The sequence below is a fragment of the Erythranthe guttata genome, chromosome 6, assembly GCF_056151865.1.
Source record: "Erythranthe guttata isolate IM_541 chromosome 6, IM_541, whole genome shotgun sequence".
Classification (NCBI taxonomy): Eukaryota; Viridiplantae; Streptophyta; class Magnoliopsida; order Lamiales; family Phrymaceae; genus Erythranthe; species Erythranthe guttata.
The window spans coordinates 17,207,673-17,222,970 of record NC_142538.1 but is presented as its reverse complement, the minus strand read 5'-3'; the positions used below and the strand labels follow the sequence as shown (position 1 = coordinate 17,222,970).

The window sequence follows — 15,298 nt, the reverse complement described above, 5'->3', positions numbered from 1 at the left end:
TTCATAATCTATTTGTAAACGCTTTTGCAAACACCACCTTAACTGCTGCTATCCAATAAAATTAGTAGTTGCTCGACCCACCGTGATTAATTATAGCGACTAAATAGGAAAAGGTCAAATTTGTCCATAAATACTATAAATTAGGATGCGATTATTGTAAAGTAGTGATGTTATTGAAAAATAATCGTATAATACCAAATTTTAATACCTTCTAAAGAGACGAATAGTTAGTAGCACGGAGTTAATAATAGATATAGGTAAGCAAACAAGGCCTAAAACCCCCTCAGCCATAGCTTTTATTGCTAATGACATGATCAGGGTTACAAAAAAATAAAATTAAATAATATAAAAATTAAATGATTTGCTTTATTATTGGTAATTATTTCCTAAGTACTATGCATATGTCTATGTATGCATTATATATATATATTTCATGTCCAAAGAGTTTCCCAATTAGAAAGTTCCAAATTGGCTTCATCGGTAAAGAAGTTTGACGACGAGTTTTCATCAAACAACGGAAGCTGCTGCATTTCTGCTTGTCGCGAGTTTTCCAGAACGTTCCGGATGGAAATGAATTCGAACAATTTCGAGTTTTGGCATTGCATGTTAAAGATTTCCGCGTGTGCCTTTGCGAGTTCAGCTTGGAGCTCGCCGATTTGGTTTTGGAGATGGCAAATTGTGCCCGTGCAACCGTATATTGGATCCCGTACCCGAGCATTCGCTTCGTAAACCATGCTGTTTACTGCATCTGCTCTTTGATCTTCTGGAAGTTCCTGCAATTTTTTTTTTTCATTTTTTTCTAATTATATTATATTATAAAAAAATTAAATATTTATATATTTATAACTCCCCGCCACAACATTGAATGCCACGTCTTCTACAATGTCTGTCACTTTATAGAAGTGTTTTGTTATGCATTATTTGTGACTTTAGAATTTCAATACACTGAAACCTTTATAGATTAATTGTGACGTAACTAGAGAAATTCTATTAACTTAGCGAAATATAAAAATTATCGAGTTAGTCATTTAACATGTTCTTGTTGAGTTAATCATTTAATTTAGGGTATTACACCTACACCCTTGATGTATGCTAAAATAACTTTAAGATCTATGTGGTATTGATAATTATAGCAATACCCCTGAAACATTTACCATATCCAAGATTTTATGTCTTGGAGATCGATATGCACTATATTTGTTTCCCGCGGGGCCATTAATGCTATCATAGACTAAAATTTATAAATCTTATATAAAATAATAAAGATTTAAAGAATGTCAGGAGACTCATGTCACTCATTAGCTCTATGTTGACTCTATCACTACCTCAAGTTAATAGTCTGTTAGAACTTTAACTCAATAACTTATCTAATACATTTCTCCGTATGGTTTCTAACAATGTTTTAGGGTGGTAATTGTAATTATCGATACTACATGGACCTTTAAGTTATTTTAACATGCATTAGGAGTGTAGGTGTAATTTACCATTTAATTTATCGAGGTTCTAATGTAGTTCATTAGTTACAAATCTTCTAATCATGCTCTTATTAACTCTACAACACTCTTCCTGCATTAATTAATAAATAAAGATATTTTTGTTGATCAATATCTATTTTCCTAAAATCAAAACATATTTATTGAGATTCTTATGACTCGTGCTGAGTGAAAAACGAACACGGCACTTGTTTATGAATGAACTTGAATATGAAAGGAGAAAGTATTCGGTAACTAAAGAGTGTTACAATATGTTAATAATAACTCCCAAAAAAAATAGAATTAAATTAACCTGCAAACACTTGATAATGTTGCTAGCTCCGAAAACACGGTGGGCAATTGCGAACTTGAGTGGGTCGGTGGGCGGGAAGTAAGGCGCCAGCACGCACTTCTCGCCGCACCGCCTCCGGAGGATCTTGCAAGCTGCGCACGGGCTGAGAATCACCGCCGGATCAGGAGAAATTGATGATGTAGGCGAATCACCGGCGGTGTTGGTTTTTCTGCTGTACTCCATAGTTAGTAACTGGTGGAAGGACGGAGTGGGGGTGTTAATGTAATTTCTAATTCTTTTATTTATTTATTTTTTGTTTTTTGTTTTTTTTTTCCATTACTATTTGAGTGATAGATAAACAAATATTTATAGGGGAATTAAATTCCCGCCGATAAGGGGAATGGGGGTACGGGGGGTGGGTGGTAGGGGGTGGGTGGTCGGTTATTGCCTAAAACCAAATAAAAACACAGCCAACTGTTTTTCTTCGTGTAAAATTGAATTTATATTTAATTATAGACTATAGATATATACTAATTGAAAAGGTAACATGATTTTGAATTATGCATCAAAATGCTTACAAGATTGTGAATTTTACTTGCTCATGGAGGTGTTCACTCGATCGGTAAACTGATTGAATCGACCGAAACGTGCCAAATATTGAACCGGAGTATTTGGGTAAAGATCTTTCACAATTCCGGTATTCAATACAGTATACTGTATTGATGTTCGGTATTCAGTACTGAATACTGAAATATTTAATAAATATTAATATTTTTTCTTTTATTTTAAATTCTTTAAGGTTATAACAAATAGTTCAGTTCGGTAAACAATACAAATTTTTGAAGTATCGAAATTCCGGTACAGTTCGGTACGATTTTACCGAATAAACACCCCTACGTGCTACTGAAATAGAGTTGTGTGCTGTCAAAAATAATATGACAACATAATTTTAATTTGTAATATTTTCATACATAGTTCTAATACTTTTTGAATTTATTATAAAGTTGCAAAATAAATGGCATAATTTTTTTATATTTTTGAAGAACCATAGAATATTTCTTTGGTCAAAATTTTGTGAAAAGGAGATTAAAATAGCCAACGCATTTATTAAGTGTACTTAATAAATGTACAACCAATATTTTGCACCAATCTACAATAAATTCATCTTTATACTACACCAATCATACCATAAGAGAATACCACGTGGCACAATTCGTGGGTCCCAGTGCTGACCAACAAAGCGACTATTCAGCTGCTGCCACGAATAAGACGGCGTGGTTTTTCCAAGTTGCCAATTATGACGTGGCAATCGATCATGCATGTATGTACGTTATACTATGCTACATCGGGTGAAATAGATTGGATAGATCTTTATTATTCATAAGTTCACAAACACTCACATATCCACATTGGTGGGTGTAGATCAACGGTAAAAATTTACCCTGTGTGACATTCGTCGGGTGTACCATAGAAATAACCTTTAAGGCACCGTTGTAGCTCGTGGACAAAATGACTTTAGTTTGATTCTTTTTATTTCTTAGTTTCTTTTTGCTTCTTTCCCTAAATCATGGATGGTGTTTTTTCTAGTCCCAACTCGGTGAAAATATAATAAATTATTAGTTTAGCAATTTAATAGTTCGCTAACTAATAGAATTATGTTAGTCCTAACTGTATAATTTATAGAGGTTTAAATGTATTGTGTCGGCACTCGTGTAAGTAGGAGTATTAATCGGACGGATCAGATTGGAATTAGCCCTTTTGAAAAAAATAATATTTTTTTTCGGAAGTGAAAAACTAGTTCAAATTTTGTTCCAAAAACATCGGGAATGGGAACACTTGTTCCAAGATTGAAAATTTTTGGATCGGAATCGGCGGAATTCGAAAATTTTCAATTTTGGGTTACCTAAATATAAAATAAATAATAATTTTGGTATTTTAAGTTTAACATTTCGGAAAGAACTCAGAATTTTCGAAATTATTTTTGGAACTTAAATTGGATCGAAAATCCAAAATCATATATATTCCAATATTCAATCCAACTAATTTCGAAAAAATTAGAAGTCGGAATTTCAGAATTCAGATAGAAAAATATTACTCCAAAATCGGAAAATTTTAGATCGAAATCAACGAAATTCATAAATTTCGTTCCAATTTCCACTCGTACGTGTAAGTTCTACTAAGATGGTGTTTATCATTGAGTTTTACTCAGTCACCAATTTCTATTTTTCTAATAATTTATGAAAATATCATTTAACAATAATACACCTAGCAATTCATCAACTTCTACTTTTTTAAAAGTCTTTGCATCAGCATAGTATAGATCAAGGGTTATTTCTACTTTACATCCGATAAAGGTTATGGGTGATGTTTTTTACATTGATCTGCACACACCAATACGAAGTTATATGTATTTTCATGTGTATATAAACAGTAAAGATATACTGATATATTTCACCTGATGTAGCATAGTATAAACGAGATACATCAGCTTGTCACAATAATCTTTGAATTGAATACGAAAATGACTTGATGGACGGAGCCCAGCGTTACTCTCGTCTTAAATTTCAATGACTCTACTTAATATGTAAATACACATACCAAAGGTGTTTATATAGTAATCAATCAAAATTACTCCATTAATAGTTAGCATCTTGACTCTGAGGAATCACCATTATTGAGTCCAATTTGTCCAAATTACATGTGAAAAAAGCTTGGAGTGTCGAAATTACAACCGATTAAATTAATGCCGATCAAATTATGAGGGACCAGTCACATCGCGCCACCTCATCAAGTGATTATTATGGTCGGAGTTTCCACCCTACGAGTAGAAATAGAGGTTCATTTGTAGAGACTTGACACACAGCTACATAGAGCTCGAGAATTACAAGAGAGAATAAACGAATCATCTCTAGAGAATATACAAATTATCTTTTACGAGTTCATCAAAGTTCTACGGTGCTCTTCGCCACATAGACAAGGCGTTCATCGTAGAGCTGTACAAATTCTAGCGTTTAATTCGAGATTACGGTTAAAAACCCTCGAAATAACGTTATTGAAATCTGAAAGTACACATTCGGGAGGCATTAATTCCATCGGATTATATATAAATGAGTTCCTCACAAGTTCTTCAATAAACATACGTTTGATTCGAGAATAGTTATAAAATTCTTGAATTAAAGTTATTGAATTATAAAAGTCAAAATTACAAATCGTTCGTTACCCGTTCATCAAAATTTAATGTTTGATTCAAGAATAAGTTCCAAAACCCTCGAGTTAATGTTATTAAAGTATAAATTAATATCCGGAGGAGATCGAAAGGTGATCAGTCGGGGGACTTGAAATAGAAATAGCAAGATTAAAAATTGCGACTTTTTTGTGTGGGCGTGCATCGAGGTTTTTCTTTTACAGAATAGACAATATTTTTTTTTAGATAACTGGCTATAAATAATCGTACTACACTATATAATTCGTACTTACACTTTTGGAACGAATCGAGCTTGGTTTGGTCGCACATATATTTACACAGAGACACTGCATTTTCTCCATGGTTAATAAACTTGAGTAAGCAAATCGGGTATTTCGCAAATTATCAGTCTTTACCTCTTTTCCGCTTCAAAAACCGAAACCGGGATAAATCACTTAAATCTCCGTAGCAGCTTACTCCCAAGACTTCAACTTTTCGATGAGCAGCTATTTTCGAGGAATATAGAGATTCTCCGAGTATAAGAAGTCCAAGAATTCAGTTCTTGATAATTCTTAATTTTATTTTCCTTTTCACCTTTTGAACTGCATTAATCAAATAAAATAGATTAGACTCAAACTATTTATAAATTAAAGAGAGCACGAACGAAGCCAAGAACGAACACAGAAAAAATAAACGATACATCGGTCTTCACTCTTTAGTCAACGACACGCAATATTGGGTCCGTGTTGACCAGTTTTCGCTAAAAGAAATAGAAAATCAAAACCGGCAATAAATTATTGAAAATAGTCGGTTGGTCGGGTAATATCAGCTCAACTGAATATTGTTCACAATTTATATTTCTTTTGAATAATCGACACTAATTTCCCGATTAGTAACTGTCAAAACTACCGATCAACGGCTACTCAAATTTTCTTACATAAGAAGAGACGAAAGTATATACCTTTGTTACCTTTCAATAAAGAAGTGAAGCATGCTCGTATCGGAATCCGAGGGCACAAATCCAAATATAAATTAAACCGGCTTCAGAATACTCTTCCTCCGTTTGATGAGTCCATTCATTAAAGTAATATAAGTCGACTTATTTACCGAAACACCCTTCTCAGTCTGTTCCGTAAATATATGCATGGCATCTTTATACCTCCCTTCACCGCAAAGCTCGGTAATCTGTTCCGAACAAGCCACCGTATTCGAATCCGATTCATCCGAACCTTCACTACCAACTACACTCCGTTCGTCCTCGATTTTCACCATCGGATTTTGAATTAGTTTATTCCTTTCCGACATAATCGACAATAGCTCCTCAGCTTCTTTAGTTCTCCCAGCATCGTTAAGCGCGCCGATGATCGAATTAAACGTGTAGTTATCGGGCCCTAGTTTCTTTTCCGCCATGTCATCAACGAGTCCCAAAGCTTCCTCGAGCCTCCCTTCCTTACACAAGGCTGTTATTAACGTATTGTACGTAACAGCATCGAGATTCTTCCCTTTCGAAACCCACGTATCGAAAAGTTTAATAGCTTTCTCGATCATACCCCCGCAGCACAGCCCTCGTAATAGAATGTTGCAAGTATATATATCGGGCTTGAACGATTTTTCGACCATTTTGTTGTGAAATTGAAACGCTTTCTCCACGTTTCCCTCCCAACAATACCCGTGTATAATTGTGTTGTACGTCGTTTCATCGGGTACCAATCCATTCTCCAGTAACTCATTCAGCTTCGTTATTGCTACATCGGTTTTCCCCAATTTACAAAGCCCGCCTATCAAAGAATTATACGTAATAATACTCGGAATAATATCCTTCTCTTTCATTTCATCCCAAATCTTCATAGCTCTCTCTGATTTCTCGTCTTTAAAATACCCAACAACAAGAGTACCGTAACTCACCTCGTCTACGATATAGCCTCTCTTATTAGCGAAACTAAGCAACTCGTACGCCTCGCTTAGCTTCTTCTCTCGGCATAGATTGTGTAGAGCGGTGTTGAGCGTCACCGTATCCATTTTCAAACCTTTCCCACCCATTCGATTCATCGTCTTAAAAGCCTCCGCCAAATCACCCGCTTTACAAAACCCGCTTATCAAAGTATTATAAGTAATGCAATCCGGCGAAAACCCGGTTTCTTCCATTCTTTCGACCATCTCACTCGCTTCTTTCATCTTCCCTTCTTTACAACACCATTTAATCATAATATTATGAGTCACCTCGTTCAGTTTCACTCCTTTCTCTCTCATCTCATCCACTAACTCGAAAGCTAAAGAACCCCTTTTCGCCTCGAAACAACCGTTAATCAAAGTGTTGTAAGTGATGACATCGGGCGACAACTTCAGTCCTTCCATCTCGTCTCTCAGCTTAAACGCCTCGTCGATCCTACCCGTTTTGCACAACCCGTTAATCAACATGTTGTACGTCCAAACGTCGGGCAACAAGTTGTCCTGAGTCATTAACTCGACGATCTTGGCTGCGTCTTTTAACCATCCTATCTTACAATACCCGTCGACCAAAATGTTGTAAGTATTCCTATTCGGCAAAAGACCCTTGCTTTTCATATCCAGCAACAAATCACGAATATCGTGCAAGCGCCCTTTCTTACACATGGCGCCCAATATCGTGTTGTAGCTCGCGTTGTCGGGTTTACACTTGAAATCAACTTCCATTTTCTTCAACAACTCCAATGCATCCTTCAACTTATACTCCAGACAGTACCCGCTAATTAGAATATTGAAAGTAACGACGTTTGGGGCGATACCGAGTTTCACGGCGTCGTTGAACAATTCGTTGCAGAAACGGGCTGAGCGGGAAGAAGGGTCCTTCTTCACCAGAGCACTGAGCAAGGTGTTGAGAGTGAGCAAGCGCGGCGGGAGTTTATGGCGCTTCATTTTCTTGAAAATCTGGGCGGCGAGGTGGGGCCAGCCGGAGCGGCAGTAGGCGAAGATGCAGGTGTTCAGGAGGGTTTTGGACGGCGGCGGAAGGGGCGGGGAGGGGTGGAGGAGGTGGCGGTGGAGGTGGTGGTGGGGGTGTTCGTATTGGATTTGAGATTGGAGGATGCTTTTGGCGTCGTCGAATTTGTGGTGGGAAATGAGAGATGAGAGGAGAGAGAGGAGAGGGGAGAGGGGGAGGGGGGTGGAGGGTTTCAGGGCGGAATTGGAGGAGGCCCAGTTGAGGAAAGAGAGGAGGGCGGAGGGGTGGTGGTGGAGGGTGGGGGAGGAGAGAATTGAGTGGATGATGGGTGGGGTTAGGTGGGGGAGGTACGGGGAGAGGGCGGCGCATGGGGCGGAGGTGGCGGTGGTGGAATTTTTTAGAATGTCGGTGATGGTGGAGATTAGTTGTGCGGAGTTCAATGAAAGTGGCGGCGGCGGTGGCGGAGGTTCTGCGGCGGTGGTGGTGGTGGTTGCCATTGTTTCTTCTCTTTGATTTATTTTTATTCTTTTTTCAAATTAGGGCTTTTGTTACAGTGAAGTGGTAGGGGTTTTGGGGGAAGAGAGAAGGGTGCAGATTGCAGCCATTTTTTTTTTCCTCTTAGAGTTTCTATTTATTAATTATAATTTAAAAATTATTTCGAAGAACATAGTTTCAAATAATAATAATTTATACTTAGCCGATTATTATTATTATATTTTTTTTCTTATTGCTAGCTTAATAATAAACTTTTTACAATATTTTTCTTCAATTTTATATTATATTTTTTGATTCATTTATTGGACAGGGTGTTCCAACAGTCTTATTATACTCTTAACTTTTTTTTTTTAAATATTTTGCTTGTTTTATATATTAGTTATCTACGATTTGTTCGACCCTACACACGGTGAAAAACATTGGGTGGGTCTTCTGCTGCCACGTGTCTTTTTTTTGTATTTTATAATAGATTCCCCGCTAGGGTTTACCTTTAGGAGGTTTTAGAAAAATAAAAAATAAAACACGTGGCAGTAGAAGACTCACCCGGTGTTTTTCACCGGGTGTAGGGTCGAAGGAACCGTTATCTACATAGAAGTGGAGGAGTATAACTTTAAAAAGAAAAAAAAAAACAATTTAACATAATTAACTATAAAATTAAAAATTGAACAAAATGCACTTCGCCCTCCATAAATTTTCCATTTCGCACTTTTCCCCCTAAAAATAAAAAAGGGGATGTTCCCATTCGAAATAATATTTTGGTACTTTGCCGTGGAAGCTAATTTTTTGAGGGCTTTGTGCAATAAAAATAATATTTTAAAGGAACAATGTGCAAAAAAATGATGTTTAACAAAAATAACATTCAAAGAGGTAAAATGCAACAAAAATACTCAATTTCGATTACTAACTCATCGGAGTTTTGCTATCGAGGGCCGAGACAATGCGTCGGAAGAATAACATTTTGAAATGGACATTCACTTTTAATAACATTGAGAGAGTAAAGTACAAAAGTTAGAAATTTACAGGCCGTGATGCGCAATTTACCCAAATTTTAATTTTGTAAACTATTATTTTTAATAAATTAAATTTATTTTTATAATTTAATACACTGGAGCCTATCTTTTTTTAGTTATATAAAATCAAAAATAAAATGATAAAATATAAACAAACTCCAAGTAAAGTATAATTCCCACTCATTAGTTTGGCAGCCACATGAATAGCCTGCCAATTCACCACCTGCCACCCAAATCCACCACCACCGCCGCCGCCGCCGCCTCATACACCGCCATCTCCAGCTTTCTCTCAATACCCAATTTTTCTGCCGGACCACAATCATACTCCCTTCATCGTCGCCGATTTCGAATCAACAAGTCCTTATCACACTCATCCTCGTACAGTAATCAGATGGCCGCTGCTAACTCCGACGAAATTAGGGCGTCGCCTTCTCCGACGGTTATCAGTCTGAAGCCCATCGAAGCCACCCCTGAGAGCTTCCATGAATTCGGTCAGGTGATAGTTGCCTCGCCGGACGGCGATGAATTTGGGCCGCGCGACGCACAGCTCGACCTCTCCCATGGAATCCCTAGGTAAACCCTATCTCTCTACATCTAATGGCTGTTAGTGTGTTTGTGCGTATGTTGATTGCAGAATTAATTGATTTAATACTTCTTATTTTTACATCTTCAATTGTTGTGGAAGTGCTTTCAAGCAGCTTATAAGCTGCTTAGTTCTGAAGCTATTCAGCTGCTTGTAAGCTTCTTTTTATCTTCCTGCTTGATTAACTCGGAGACAAGGAAGAAAGGAAATGTGGTTTATTTGAGTTGTTAGTGGGGAAAAAATGGTAAATTACGGCCACCCGCGCTGAGGTAAGGTCAAATTACGAGAAAAAAAAATCGCTCATGTTTGGATGATTACAATCACCCCTCAATTATGAATCTTCTTACACGTCCACCCTTGTGGTGTCAAATTTACGGAATCTTGTAGATTATGTGGAATATTCTCCAACTTGTACCCGTTTTATCCCATTCGAGCTACACATTATGAAACAATCGAACTACACATTATGAAGCAAGATGATTATAAGATGTGTCTCTTGTTGTCTCTTGCTATGTAAATATCAGATTGTGGTGCAATCTGCATTTTTTCACAAAACGAATACAAACTAGAGAATATTCTACGGAATCTTTAAATTTATCACCATAACAGTCAAGAAAATTTATACTTGAGGGGTGTTTGTAATTACCCAAACAGTAGGATTTTTTTTTCTTAATTTGACCTTACCTTAGAGGTGGCCGTAATTTACGCTTGTTTTAAAAGGTTAAGGTTATAGCATTCAGGTCGGGAACTTTATTTGTTTAAATGCAGACAGAACAATAAGGCGACTAATATAAAACAAAATTAATAAATTTAATCAGGTTTTACATAATGCATCTTGAGGACAGACCACTCGAGTTTTCGACAATTACACACCACGCCAGCGTGACACAGTGCCTAGGTTCTATCGGTGGTCATGTTTGGTACCTCGGAGTTGCTAAACCATCCACCATTGATCCAAGTGAAATTACGGGAACCGTTGGATCAAATCTCGTCCAATCACACTGTGGACATTTCTACGCCCCTCCCAAAATTGATGATGTTCGTGTTTTCAAGATTGCGGGCCCCACGTTTTTGAAGCTGAATCGGGGTACGTGGCATGCTGGACCGTTGTTTCTTGAAAAGACAATGGATTTCTATAACCTGGAACTGAGCAATACTAATGTGAGCACTTTTCTATCTCATTTGGCTTTTATCTGCTTTGCTTGCTTGAAGTTTGGAGGTATCTGTATATATTGAATTATTCGATTTTTTTTTTTTTAATGGGCAGGTGATCGATCATACGACGCATAATTTTGCCAAGAAGAACAATGTTATTTTCTCTTTCGTTGAGTAGCAGTTGTCTGCCGATGTTGAAAATATTTGTATCTTTGTTTTTCTGTTGTTGTATGAAACTTAGCTCGAGTTCGCAATTTTAGCAATAAGGAAAATAGTATGATATGTACAAGAAGATTATGAGTTATGTTCTTTTATCAAAGCTCAATTCAGTTAAAATAAACCAATTTCGTGCAGTGTTTTTTTATGCTCCATAAAAATTTAAATAAATCAACTCGATGATTTCTCCATAAATTCAATGAATTCCCGCTCCAACTTTAACAAGTTGAACGGAACGATCAGCATAAACCTTTTTGGAAGTACAAAACACACACTCCCAACGAGCAGAAAGTACAGAACCGACGAAAAAAAATATTTCAGCCAAGAATCACTGCCAAGATCCAGATTCCGATTCTATTCTGCCCCGAAACTTATTTTATCCATGAAAAACGCACAATTTCGTCGATTCAATGTATCACCTCAGATTTAATAGCTGCAAAACAAAATTATCGAACTTAATTTCAAGATAGTATAGGTCTCTTTTCAAATTAACATTTAGTTAGATTAACAAGAATTCAAGATATTACGGGATAAAAAGGACCGAGTTGTAATATTGTGGGGGAAGAAAAACGATTAAAAAGCTGACCAGAGTTATCAAGGCTGATAAACATCGGGAAGCTGAAGCCCGACACTTGCGGCAGATTTTCCGAGCACCTTTTTCATCTCATCTGTCCTATCCACCGCTATATTATACGAAAAAAGCAACTCCTGCATCTCAAACCATAATGTAATAGTTACGACAAATTTATTGACTTCATTATTCTAAATAATTTCAACATTAACGAGAAGCCGAGCACACGTGTACTAATACTAGAGAACTGGGGCTCATTACGGTGCGGTGTAGCTATTTCTTCTTTCAAAAAAAATACGGAAACACACACACACACACACACACAATCGCATCTTAAGCCATTAATATGCAAATCACATCTTAAACAATGGCGAATGAATTAAAAACAGACATATTTTAAACTGCTACAATTGATAAACATATGCACAAGGGATGGAAATCGGATGGAATGGATCGGAAATAGCTTTTTTTGGAAAATTTCTAATTATTTTCGAACGTATAAAAATGGGTTCCAATTTTCGTTCCAAAAAAATCGTAACACAAAAGTTCATTCCGATTTCGGAATGCCTCGAGAAGCAATCAAAACTAAAATCGAAATTTCCGGTAATTTTATACACCATTCCGATTCCGTTCCAAATAAATTTGGAAAAAAATCGGAAATCAGAAAGAAAAAAATAGTTTCAAATTCGGATATTTTGCGGATCGGAATTGGCGGAAATCGGAAATTCCGATTTCGATTTCCACCGCTAATCAATATTCAATCATCTCATTGCATTTGCCATCAATACATAAAGAGATATGTAAGTCATTTCGGAAGAACAAAATGTTCAGCAGCAAACACTGAACCAGTAATAAAGCGCAATTCGACTTCCAAGATTTGATTTTTCTTTCTTTCTATTTTTTGTTTCTTTTTTTGGAAAAATAAAAAGAAATAGGAACTAGGGTTTAGATATGATCAATCGCAGCCTTGCAGAACATAATCACAGCATTAAAAATAAAATAAAATAAATAAAAATTGACACTAAACCTTGTGGTGGTGGACGCTGTTGAGATAGAGAGTGTAATCATGGGCGAGCTTCAAATTAATAGGGTTTTGTGAATTTTTGAATTGTTGGGTGATGAAATCTGTGAAATGAGATTTGTGTTCTTCTTTTCCGATGTGTTTTCTCACTGCTTTTATAAGGTTTCTGTAAGCCCCCTTTGCCGCTGTACCCATCTTCTTCTTCTTCCTCTTCTGTACACAAACCAAAATTTTGAATAACCCTAAAATTGATTGATAATTGATGGCAAATAGAAAAATTGGGGAGAAAAAGAAAAGGAATAGTTGGTAAATTTCCTTACAGAGAGACGATAAGAACAAATCCGGGATACCCAGAGGCTGGAACAATGAAATCCGTGGTTGAATCAAGCTGAAACCCAGCGCAGGTAATATAACTAGAAATTAGGGGTGGAAATTTATATTAAAAGAAGATTAGGCGGTGGAAATTTGAATAAAAAACATTTGGGACCATTTCTTGGTTTAATAGGGGTGGATATTCATATTAGGGCATCTTCCACCCATCTCCATATCCTATTTTTTTCACCTAATTTAGGTGTTTTTAACCTCCCAACTTAAATCACTAAATCGGCATTACACCTAAAATTATGATGATTTGGTTTTAGTCTCTCATTGTGGTCAAACCACATATCACCATATTACTAAATCCTATATTTTCACCAAATTTTTTGGTGAAGAAATTTGCAACTCCCACCCTATCACTACTTTACCAATTTTTTCACCAAATCCTATTTTTTATATCAAATATAGAAATTAAAATAGGATTTGGTGTAATTAACACCATTTTATAATTAGTATATAAAATTATTATATTAACTAATTTCATGTGATTACCAATTTATAAGCATATTTATAGAAAATATATTAGTGTTAATTAATGAATTAGTGTTCAAAAAATAAATACATTACTTATTATTATTATTATTATTATTATTATTATTATTATTATTATTATTATTATTATTATTATTATTATTATTATTATTATTATTATTATTATTATTATTATTATTAAATAAATATAAATACATTTGGCTCTAATAAGTTATAAAGTTTATACAATAAACATGTTTATTATCAAAAACCAACAAAAACATAACATTATAACGTAACATAATAAATTACAAGACAAAATATATAAATGAAATACATAAACTACTTAGCAATTTTTTTTTTCTAGCCAAAATAAAATTTTATTAATTCAAAGGGGCCTCGTTAAAACCTTGTTTGGCCTAACAAGGAAAGAGTACCCCTTACTTTCTAAGATTAATAGTCTTGACTATCATAGTTCAAATTAGAGAAATGTCCATCGCCAGTAGGTTCGCCATAGTTGCATTCTCTGTTGTTGTTTGGAGATTCCGGGACGTAAACATCTTCATCACTTGGTCCACTCCCCTCTCCACAAAAATTCAAATTCCTAGCAGCTCCTGACCTGCTTCCCCTATCAATGATGGCTTGTTTTTTATCACTCCAGAATTGTTTACTAAAGGGTGTGAGAGTACTCAAATCCACTCTCATAACCTCCATATCTTGTTCAGAAGCCTTTAATTTTAGTTTTTTTTCCCTATTGTCTTCTTTTTTCTGCTTAAGGCTCGCCAATAAATCCGAACGTGCTTCTCTTTTTCTCTGCATATCTAAGTACTCTTCATGCTGTTTTTGCATAAGATCTTGGCTCTTTCCAACACTGTTCATCATCTCCTGCCACATGGGATCCTTTTCATTTGTGAGTCTTTTTTTTGTTTTCGCTCATTTCATTCCCCTTGGTCTGTCATGTGAGTCACTATGTCCAAGAAGAGATGATGAACTATCTCCAAGAGGAGATGAAGTACCGTATTCATGGGAGATGATGTACTCGGCTGAATTGGTTCAGCCCATTTCACGTGAAATTTTAATATTTTCCAAGCATGATCAAACTTAAAGGGTTGATTTTTGGGTTCTTTGATGATATATAGTTCTTTGGCCTCCGCAAACTGTAAAGGTTAGTAATAAAAATGTTTATTGGGAATAAATTATAATTAACTATTTTTAAGTATTAATAAGACATATACTTACCATGCTTTCAGCATTGCCACCGCTCTGGTTTCGAGCTGTAACTTGAATAAGTGCTGCCCGGAACAATGTGCACGAAGAAGCTATTTTGTCGAACCGAGAACTTAACGACCTCAAGTTTATGTGCTCCAAATTATTTACATCAACAGCTTCGTGGTTGTAGTAGTTTTGTATTTTCGCCCACAAATCGTCTTTGCTCTGATATGTTCCGACCGCACTATCAGTTGAATGATGTACATATGCATTACAAAGAATCTCGTCCTCAATTACTTTGAATCCAAGACCCCTTTGACTCAT

At 36.0% G+C, this 15,298-nt stretch overlaps 5 protein-coding genes across 7 annotated transcripts; 1 reads left to right on the top strand and 4 right to left on the bottom strand.

Annotated features, from left to right (window-relative positions):
- Positions 1-258: 258 nt before the first annotated feature.
- LBD1 (LOB domain-containing protein 1) lies at positions 259-2,102 on the bottom strand. The gene is made up of 2 exons (XM_012979430.2): positions 1,786-2,102; positions 259-773 (listed from the first exon to the last, which is right to left on the bottom strand). The coding sequence occupies exons 1-2, from the start codon at positions 2,005-2,007 to the stop codon at positions 432-434; spliced, it is 564 nt and encodes a 187-aa protein (XP_012834884.1). The 5' UTR covers positions 2,008-2,102; the 3' UTR covers positions 259-431.
- A 2,997-nt stretch (positions 2,103-5,099) lies between these two features.
- LOC105955366 (Pentatricopeptide repeat (PPR) superfamily protein) lies at positions 5,100-8,476 on the bottom strand. Of its 2 annotated transcripts, none has more exons than XM_012979083.2 (2): positions 5,910-8,476; positions 5,100-5,550 (listed from the first exon to the last, which is right to left on the bottom strand). In XM_012979083.2, the coding sequence occupies exon 1, from the start codon at positions 8,360-8,362 to the stop codon at positions 5,981-5,983; it is 2,382 nt and encodes a 793-aa protein (XP_012834537.2). In that variant the 5' UTR covers positions 8,363-8,476; the 3' UTR covers positions 5,100-5,550; positions 5,910-5,980. The 2 variants fall into 2 exon arrangements, with proteins under 2 accessions (XP_012834537.2, XP_088676150.1); XM_088820024.1 differs by having other exon boundaries at positions 5,919-8,476.
- Positions 8,477-9,499: 1,023 nt separating this feature from the next.
- LOC105955661 (uncharacterized) lies at positions 9,500-11,448 on the top strand. The gene is made up of 3 exons (XM_012979431.2): positions 9,500-9,943; positions 10,772-11,114; positions 11,221-11,448. Exons 1-3 carry the CDS (start codon positions 9,570-9,572, stop codon positions 11,284-11,286), a joined length of 783 nt encoding a protein of 260 aa, XP_012834885.1. The 5' UTR covers positions 9,500-9,569; the 3' UTR covers positions 11,287-11,448.
- A 37-nt stretch (positions 11,449-11,485) lies between these two features.
- Positions 11,486-13,371, bottom strand: LOC105955663 (complex 1 protein, LYR family protein). Of its 2 annotated transcripts, none has more exons than XM_012979434.2 (4): positions 13,237-13,371; positions 12,923-13,129; positions 11,911-12,032; positions 11,486-11,757 (listed from the first exon to the last, which is right to left on the bottom strand). In XM_012979434.2, exons 2-3 carry the CDS (start codon positions 13,109-13,111, stop codon positions 11,919-11,921), a joined length of 303 nt encoding a protein of 100 aa, XP_012834888.1. In that variant the 5' UTR covers positions 13,112-13,129; positions 13,237-13,371; the 3' UTR covers positions 11,486-11,757; positions 11,911-11,918. The 2 variants fall into 2 exon arrangements, with proteins under 2 accessions (XP_012834888.1, XP_088676148.1); XM_088820022.1 differs by having other exon boundaries at positions 12,923-13,131; positions 13,234-13,366.
- A 1,332-nt stretch (positions 13,372-14,703) lies between these two features.
- LOC148770314 (uncharacterized) lies at positions 14,704-15,298 on the bottom strand. Its single transcript, XM_088819108.1, has 2 exons — positions 15,005-15,298; positions 14,704-14,922 (listed from the first exon to the last, which is right to left on the bottom strand). Exons 1-2 carry the CDS (start codon positions 15,296-15,298, stop codon positions 14,704-14,706), a joined length of 513 nt encoding a protein of 170 aa, XP_088675234.1.

Coding starts and splice junctions, on each gene's coding strand:
- LBD1 (XM_012979430.2), bottom strand. CDS start 2,007: ATGGAGTACAGCAGAAAAACCAACACCGCCGGTGATTCGCCTACATCA. Junction 774..1,785: donor ACATTATCAAGTGTTTGCAG/GTTAATTTAATT, acceptor AAAAAATTGCAG/GAACTTCCAGAAGATCAAAG.
- LOC105955366 (XM_012979083.2), bottom strand. CDS start 8,362: ATGGCAACCACCACCACCACCGCCGCAGAACCTCCGCCACCGCCGCCG.
- LOC148770314 (XM_088819108.1), bottom strand. CDS start 15,298: ATGAGTCAAAGGGGTCTTGGATTCAAAGTAATTGAGGACGAGATTCTT. Junction 14,923..15,004: donor GTGGCAATGCTGAAAGCATG/GTAAGTATATGT, acceptor TAACCTTTACAG/TTTGCGGAGGCCAAAGAACT.
- LOC105955661 (XM_012979431.2), top strand. CDS start 9,570: ATGAATAGCCTGCCAATTCACCACCTGCCACCCAAATCCACCACCACC. Junction 9,944..10,771: donor CTCTCCCATGGAATCCCTAG/GTAAACCCTATC, acceptor AAATTTAATCAG/GTTTTACATAATGCATCTTG. Junction 11,115..11,220: donor TGGAACTGAGCAATACTAAT/GTGAGCACTTTT, acceptor TTTAATGGGCAG/GTGATCGATCATACGACGCA.
- LOC105955663 (XM_012979434.2), bottom strand. CDS start 13,111: ATGGGTACAGCGGCAAAGGGGGCTTACAGAAACCTTATAAAAGCAGTG. Junction 12,033..12,922: donor ACAGCGTCCACCACCACAAG/GTTTAGTGTCAA, acceptor TTTGAGATGCAG/GAGTTGCTTTTTTCGTATAA.